Source organism: Microtus ochrogaster, chromosome 6 (genome assembly GCF_000317375.1).
Source record: "Microtus ochrogaster isolate Prairie Vole_2 chromosome 6, MicOch1.0, whole genome shotgun sequence".
NCBI lineage: Eukaryota > Metazoa > Chordata > Mammalia > Rodentia > Cricetidae > Microtus > Microtus ochrogaster.
Genome location: NC_022013.1, coordinates 86795098 through 86803658, shown reverse-complemented (window position 1 = coordinate 86803658; position 8561 = coordinate 86795098). Strand labels below are relative to the sequence as shown.

Here is an 8561-nt window from a genome sequence, read left to right as displayed (position 1 = left end):
CGGCGCCCGGGTTGCGGTTGCCGGGAGGCCCCGGGGGCTGGCGCGCGGCGGCGGGGGAGCGGTCGCCGCGCCGCTTCTTGTGACTTTTCTTTTGTTGTTTCTGCGACCCGGGTCTGTTTTCTCGGCCGTTGTGGAAGGTGTTTTCCTGCTGCACCGGCTCTGTGCCTGCACCTCCTTCCCGGTGGTTTCACCCTTCCTCTTTCCCTGAGTGCTTTATGCACGGCGAACTGCCCGAAGATTTGCATCCCCCCCCCCAAACCTCACACACACCCGGGGCACCCTGCCCCCACCTCCGAGAAACAAAACCCCAAACCTCACAGAACCTCCGTGTGGGTCCGCAGTAGCGAGACTTGGACGGGTTGGTCCATGGAGTGGATGTCTCCGGGCCATTGCGGTGCTTGGGGCTCATTAGACTGTCAGTCACCCCCCCCCACCACCCCACTGGGTAAACGGGGTGATTAATGTCGGATATATTGGAATGGGGCGAGGGCATCTGCGGAGAAGAGGGCGTGTGTGTGGCAGGGAAGTAATGTATTGCACAGTGAGCCTCCAGAACGAGTTCAGAATTATGTCATTCACCGCGAAGTTAGAGAAAGTTAGGTTTGTGAGTCGTGAGCGAGGGCAGAACAGAGTTGGGGTTTTGTTCTTCAGCTCCTTGCCTCGGTTTTCTAAAGCGAGCCTAAGTGGTTGTCGCCCGGGTTGGGACGTTTACGGTTCAGGCCCCAATTTCTGTTGTTGTTGTTTTTTAACTCCTCGACCTCCCAAGTCTGTGGAGATGAGTCTTGACATTCATAGCTGTCCTAGCACCTTGCAGGGATCGGTTGGCCCAGCCCCGGTCACATTAACATTTCATCAGCCATTAGAAAAGACCCACAAACTCCAGACAAGAAAGTTCCCACCCCTCCGGGTGATTACAGCCCCTTCCCCCCCCCCCCCGAGTGATAGAGACCAAGGGCAAGACAAAGTGACGCCTTTTCTGAGCAGAAAACGAGAAGTGGTCACACAGTCATCCTAAGAGACTGTAGCAGGTTGTTTCGGTTTATTAATTTGCCTTATTGGACTGAAATACTTTCCAGGATTTCAGAAAGTGCAGTTTCAGTTTGTTGATGCTGAGGGTGAAAATTTGCATTCACGGTGGCAGTGTAAATTATTTTCCTGGGGGGTAGTTGCTGATAAGTTGCTAAGTAAGAGTGAAATAATAAGGTGAGCCACGCTGAAGTAATAGTTTTTAATAAGTCTGCCAACATTTTGGAGATGTCTACCATTTATCTCAGCGGGGGGGAAAACATGCTGTAATAACGTTGAAATGGGACTGGGATGTCAAATGGGTTGGTTTAAAAATACCCCTAAGCTGCCTTTGAAACTAGACGTTGGAGTTGAATAAAAGTGAATGTGGGTTTCCTGAATAGCACCGAGCTTGAGTGTGCTGTCATATGTGAGCCAGTCCACCAACTCGAGGCAGAAGTGTTGCGATTCCATAAATACAGTAGGACTCCATATGCTGAGTTTTTCAATTTCTTCTGTTCGAAAGTTTGGGGGGGAAAAGGAAGACTTTGAAGTATTTTGTTTATACTAACAGAAGAGAAAAGTTCTCCTAAGAAAAAGCTGGTGGCAGGAGTGTAGAGAAGTAGCATATGGCATTAAAGGAGCACAGCTGGAGGTAGCATTTCCATCTGAACATGATGTCAGAGCAGCTGACAGCCTGCCATCCCTCAGCCTTTTATTCTAACACACAGACAGGGAGTTAGTGTGTGCGGATCTGTGCTGGGGAAGGTATCTCATTCCTCTCCAACATCATCTCCACTTTGCATCTGTCTCTCTTAGTCTGCTTTTTTTCCACCGATGTAACAGACCTGGAGCCAGCAAGACTCCGAGGGAAGGACTTAATCAAGTTTATGTGTCCTAAAGGTAGGAGTAGCAAGAGATTAGATTGAGCATCTTTCTGTTTGGGTGTTTTATTTAATTTTTTTTAAAAAAATCGCATTACTTTTCTAATCCACTTTTTGAATAATATTTGAAATTGAGCCTGAAGTGATGGTCTTCCTGAAGCTGAAAGTCTTGGACTCGCTTGGTTTAAATTTTTATTTCTTTTCTTTGAGCAAGGAAATAACTTTAATACACAGAAATATTTTAAGTTTTCAGATGGCAAGAAAGGCTTTGGAATATGGCTTTCTGAGCTCACTTTGGATTAAGATGCCTTTTGTTGTTCACTGCTGTTTGGATTTCTTTTGCTTGAGGGGGGCAGAAACAGTAAACTGTCTGGAATCCAGCTTTCAAACTTATATGAGAAGATTATTCTGGTTAAGAAGCTAGGTTGTTGTGTAATTAATTCCAGTGTGAAACTTTATTCTTCCAAACATTCGGCAAGCATTGCTGAAAGCAGCATACAGCTGTAGTGCTTTTGAAACCGGAGGGTTTTTGTTGTTGGTTTTTTGTTTTTTAAGGGGGGGGGTGGAGAAAAAGAAAGACAACTTTTGTCCCTAAGAGAATAGTTTGACCAGTTTCCTCATTTCTCTTTCAAATATATATTTAAGGGATCTTTTATTTCAGCATAACAATAATTATTTGCAGGAGTTTCTGTGTTAGCGACTAATTTAGAACTTGTAGATTCGAGCTGCCTGAATTGGCCAGACAGCTGTAATCGCACTCCTCTATTCTTAATCTCTTTATCTGGGCAGCAGCTGCCATATGGCCACAGTCAGCTGGATCAGATGCTTGTAAGCTTCCTTCTTCGTCCCTCTCTGTCCTCTCAGCCTCCTAATTTGATCACGGCTACCTTGTGAGCGCCCTCCAGTCTTTATTTTTAGCCCTCTCCAGGATTAGGATTGATGTTAGCTGTGGGGCACTTAAAGTGATTGTATTGTAAATCTTGGTTTATTCTATGGGTGGTGTCTTTCGGAAGGTATCCGAGGTTAGGATGAAAGTTCCACTGTCTTAGCATCGTGTGGACAAGGAGGGAAGCCAGTTCTAAATATTAACTCCATCTCCACCCTCAGATGCACTTGCTGAGGTGGATGGCTGGGAGCCTTCCTTCTGCTCACAGGATGGGGAAGTGGGCTCTCTTTATCTTCAGCCAGGACAGTTGAATTTTGACCCGATCTTTGCCTTCCCTCCTTCACTACCCTCCCTTGCCAGAAAACAAGGCAAAGATGCATAATTGAAAGAACAGAGCTACTGGGAAAGCAAAATTTATCAAGTTATTATTGAAACAAAGTATTTTCTGTTGGTGAGGTAAGGCAGAGCCAGGGTTGGAAAAAGTGTTCTGTTTTTCTAGAAAGGCTTTTAAAAAAAAAACTAAATTTTGAACCTATGAAGTTTTTGCACCTCATTTTATAGTGGGAAAAGTTCAATTAATTTTAATATGGAGTTTGTTTTGCCCTGTAGCAGATTAAAGTTTCTGTGAGAATTTTCAGAGTTAACAGCCTCTCTAGTTGCTAATAATATTGTTCTACAAAGAAACAGCCCCCCCCCATTCATTTTTAAAATGTTTGGATTTGTTCATAGTAAAGATGATCTTTCCCATCTGTCGGTGCAGTTCCGTCTGATCTCCTGCGTGTGCAGTACCTGCAAATCTTACGGCACCAACATCTGTTCTTATACACAGGGCTTTTGTTGTTGTAACACTCTGACTTTAAAAGTAAGTTGTTTGCTGATTTCTGGACTAATTATGCAATTTCATTTTTTTCCCCCTCAATTCAGCCAAATGTGTATGGGTGTTCAGTCTGTGCTTTCTAAGTCGTCAGGTATGAAAAGTGATAAAATACAAAGAATGATTGGGCAAGTTTTCCTGACTCTTATAGAATTTGTGCGGAACTTTGCTTTGTTACTATCCGTTCTTTCCCTGTGAAGGCAGAGCTGTCTTGTAGGTTTTGTGGGATGTCATTTGATGAGTAGTTGGTTAAATTTCCTCTGGAAGTGGTCTGAATTCTTGTTCTCAGTAATAGGCTATAGCTAAAGGAAGTCTTTAAACTTGACCAGGAGTTCTGAGAAGGGCGAGGGAGTCCTTGGCAAGTGCATTTAGGTCGCCTGTGTGATTTGGGAGTCCTTTGGGGTGTAAGCCTGATTTAAAATTCATAGACGTAGAACTCTCCACTACTAAGGTGGATATTTTTGAAGTGGGGTCTAGAGGCTAAACTCCTAAGCAGGCTCTAACGAGAACCTCCTCTTTCCCCAGGTTATGAAGACAGTATGGAGTTTCCAGACCACAGCAGACATTTGCTGCAGTGTCTGAGCGAGCAGAGACATCAGGGCTTTCTTTGTGACTGCACCGTTCTGGTGGGAGATGCCCAGTTCCGGGCGCACCGAGCTGTACTGGCTTCATGCAGCATGTATTTCCACCTCTTTTACAAGGACCAGCTGGACAAAAGAGACATTGTTCATCTGAACAGCGACATTGTGACAGCCCCCGCTTTCGCTCTCCTGCTTGAATTCATGTATGAAGGGAAACTCCAGTTCAAAGACTTGCCCATTGAGGACGTGCTAGCAGCTGCCAGTTATCTCCACATGTATGACATTGTCAAAGTCTGCAAAAAGAAGCTGAAAGAGAAAGCCACCACAGAGGCAGACAGCACCAAAAAAGAAGAAGACGCGTCAAGTTGTTCGGACAAAGTCGAGAGCCTCTCAGACGGCAGCAGCCACATGGCAGGTGACCTGCCCAGTGATGAAGATGAAGGCGAAGATGAGAAATTGAATATTCTACCCAGCAAAAGGGACTTGGCAGCTGAGCCTGGGAACATGTGGATGCGATTGCCCTCAGACTCAGCAGGCATCCCCCAGGCTGGCGGAGAGGCCGAGCCACACGCCACAGCAGCTGGAAAAACAGTAGCCAGCCCCTGCAGCTCAACAGAGTCTTTGTCCCAGAGGTCTGTCACCTCCGTGAGGGATTCGGCAGATGTTGACTGTGTGCTGGACCTGTCTGTCAAGTCCAGCCTTTCAGGAGTTGAAAATCTGAACAGCTCTTATTTCTCTTCACAGGACGTGCTGAGAAGCAACCTGGTGCAGGTGAAGGTGGAGAAAGAGGCGTCCTGTGATGACAGTGATGTTGGCACTAATGACTATGACATGGAACATAGCACTGTGAAAGAGAGTGTGAGCACTAACAACAGGGTACAGTATGAGCCGGCCCACCTGGCTCCGCTGAGGGAGGATTCGGTCTTGAGGGAGCTGGATCGGGAGGACAAAGCCAGCGACGATGAGATGATGACCCCAGAGAGCGAGCGGGTCCAGGTGGAAGGGGGCATGGAGAGCAGTCTGCTTCCCTATGTCTCCAATATCCTGAGCCCCGCAGGCCAGATCTTCATGTGCCCCCTGTGCAACAAAGTCTTCCCCAGCCCCCACATCCTGCAGATCCACCTGAGCACGCACTTCCGCGAGCAGGATGGCATCCGCAGCAAGCCTGCCGCCGATGTCAATGTGCCCACGTGCTCCCTGTGTGGGAAGACTTTCTCCTGCATGTACACCCTCAAGCGCCACGAGAGGACTCACTCTGGGGAGAAGCCCTACACGTGCACCCAGTGCGGCAAGAGTTTCCAGTACTCGCACAACCTGAGCCGCCATGCCGTGGTGCACACCCGCGAGAAGCCCCACGCCTGCAAGTGGTGTGAGCGCAGGTTCACGCAGTCGGGAGACCTGTACAGACACATCCGCAAGTTCCACTGTGAGTTGGTGAACTCCTTGTCGGTCAAAAGTGAAGCACTGAGCTTGCCCACTGTCAGAGACTGGACCTTAGAAGATAGCTCTCAAGAACTTTGGAAATAATTTTATATATATATATAAATAATATATATATATACATATATATACATAGATCTCTATATAGTTGTGGTACGGTCTAAAAGCAGTCTTGTTTCCTGGAACTGAAAAGTTGGGATCTTAACTTGTTTTTGCACTTTAGAATAATAGCATGAGAATCTCACTAATTTAGCATTCTGATAAAAGAAACTTTAGAGCAAGTCAGAAGTAGAGAGGTGTCTTTCCTTTGAGGGGTAGGCCAAGTCAGCCAATAAATCCTCCTCAACAAATGGTTCTGTCTCAAAATGCTTTCATATGGCTTAATTTTGTAAACACTGCATTGTCTTGAGCGCTTTTCTTGTGCCCCACATTGTTTTGTTTTGTTTTCAGAGTAGAAATTCCCTCCAGTTTTATTAGCCTCTTTATATGTCTCAAATTGCATGAATATTTTCTGGCTGTTGGAAACCTGAATGCTTTTAGACCCAAATGGAAAATTTCTGAAATGCTGGATTATCTATTTTTAAACAAGCAGTTGACTTAAAACTTTCTGTGGCAACTTCTGGTTTTCTGACAGTTCCCAGTGAGAGATTCTGACAGTACACTGGGTCGCTGGGACTGTCTCTGTGAAGGCTTGCTTGAGACGAAAAAGGATATTGCAGCTTCAGCAGTGTTGAACTGTGTGTTTAAAATGTGAATTACTGTTCTTGTATACTGTAATTGATTACACGGGCTGGGGGGGTGTCAGAGAACTTGACAGGTTGTGTTGATGCTCTTAGTTGAGTCTTGAAAAGTAAATATTAACGCTACAGAAATGCATGAGTTTCAATATATTTTTTGTCTTTGTTTGCATTGTATAACTTTAACGAGTGAGTTTAAAATTATTTAATTTCCTTAGAAAAATAGCACCATTTGGGAAAAAAACTGGTGTTACGAAGAACGTAAATGCACTGTTTTTATTTTTATTTTATATAATTTAAATTGACTTTTCCCACTGTCTTTAAGTTGAAACTGTTAAGCTGAATAAAAACTTAAGCTGCAAATTGATAACTTCGCTACATTACAAGGAACATATAAATGTTTACAAACGGCTTAAAGATTTGCATGTGCAGTGTGCATTTATAACACACTTGGAATTGCACAGAACCCATGCCAGCTCAGAGTTTAGGTGTGCACATGTACCCAGCTGAGCGTCTTTAGAATAACTACTGCACAAATTGACAATAGGTCATAGGTCATTCTCTCTCTCTCTCCTTTTGGCTTCCCTTTTCTTTTTCTCCCCTCTTTCCTTTCCTTCCCCCTACCCCCTAACTCATGAAAAGATTCTATGGACTGAAAAAGCCCCAGGCTGAAAGGACTGAACTGCCTTGATTGACGTGGGGAAGGGGGTCAGTAGAGTATGTGTGTCGGCAGCAGAGGCTGCAGCCCACCGTGTGGTTTTCCTGACCAGCACGCAAGGGAGAAGCATTTTGCACAGTGTTTGTTTTCCTGTCTTGCACTTACAAATAAGGTCTATGGGAGTAGCATGGAAAATGTTTGTTGTTTTTCCCTTTTTCTTTTTTAATTGCTTTTGTTTAAAATTTGATCGCCTTAACTACTGTAAACATAGCCTATTTTTGTGCTTAAGATACTGAATGGAAAACTCCATTGTGTGTTGCTGGACTGTTTTGGAAATATTTGGTCAAATGTATGTTAATTTGGCTGTAATGGCATTTAAAGCAAACAAACAAACAAAAAAAGCTGTGAAAATGGCCTTGGAGCATTATCTTTAGTTACTTGAAGAGTTTCTAGGTTTTTTTTAAATACAGTTTATGTTAAAATAATCTTTATTAATTTAGAGAAGACAATCAATGTCTGTGAGAGAACGGACTTTTTTGGAATTTTTTTGTGGTCATTGTGATTGCTTTTTCTTTTTCTTAGTTTCATATTCTTCCTTTGTTCTAAATCTTAGACTGACATCTAGCTTTGACAATCATAGTATGTTTTATTTCCTGAGGGGGAATAACTTATAATGCTGTTTAGTTTTGTACTATTGGTGTGTTGGTGAATTTTTAAACTGTGTGCTAACTGCAATAAATTATATGAACTGAGAATTCTCTGTGTGGTTTTTGTATTATGATCGCATAACAGATTCTGAAGTCTGTATAGTGCATGGCATCTTCATTTTAACATCAGTTTTATTCAGGTTATGAAGTTACTAGAATGCTTCAGGGTCAGTCCCCCAAAAGGAAATGTGCACGGGCTCACCACTGAAGGAGACACTAAGTGTGCATTTCCACAGTGTAGAAAGACTGTTGAGGAAATTCCTTAGAAAACTGTGAATACAAAGAACTTCAAGTGGCAAGGTAGGCTTTTCATGATAAGTAACACAACTATTAACCCATAGACAATGCAAGTCACTTTCCATGCATGGTTTTACCCTAAGTTGATTGGTCAAATCCATTCTCCCATGTTCTGGCTTAAGTGGAAAATTGAAGGAGACCGGATGTCTCAATTTGGAACACTGCTTGGCTAATGAGTGGAAGTCTAGGCAATTGAATTAGGAGGCATTCGGTGGTTCAAGATTAGCTGCGTATGTCCGTTTTTCTTACCAGCACTCAAAAGATCTTAGTGTTTAAGTTCTAATTTTAAAACATTTAAGCAATGCATCATTAGAAAGAACTTCCCTCCTCTTTGTCATTCCCCTACCCCAATTTGCCTGTCTTGTTGGGTAAGGGCTGCTTGGCCTGCAGAATCGACAGAACACATGTATATGGGATTTTGGGGGATTGTCATACTGGCCGTAAATTGCAGTGGGCCCAGGTCCTGAAGTTGTATAAATACCAAATCTTAAA

The 8561-nt window shown here is 43.8% G+C and overlaps 1 protein-coding gene across 2 annotated transcripts; it reads left to right on the top strand.

The window, feature by feature from the left end:
• Positions 1-362: 362 nt before the first annotated feature.
• On the top strand, positions 363-7820 carry Zbtb18 (zinc finger and BTB domain containing 18). 2 transcript variants are annotated; one of them, XM_026779796.1, is made up of 3 exons: positions 697-1908; positions 4175-4862; positions 4975-5288. In XM_026779796.1, exons 1-3 carry the CDS (start codon positions 1896-1898, stop codon positions 4982-4984), a joined length of 711 nt encoding a protein of 236 aa, XP_026635597.1. In that variant the 5' UTR covers positions 697-1895; the 3' UTR covers positions 4985-5288. The 2 variants fall into 2 exon arrangements, with proteins under 2 accessions (XP_005349051.1, XP_026635597.1); XM_005348994.3 differs by having other exon boundaries at positions 363-1908; positions 4175-7820.
• The last annotated feature ends 741 nt before the right edge of the window (positions 7821-8561 follow it).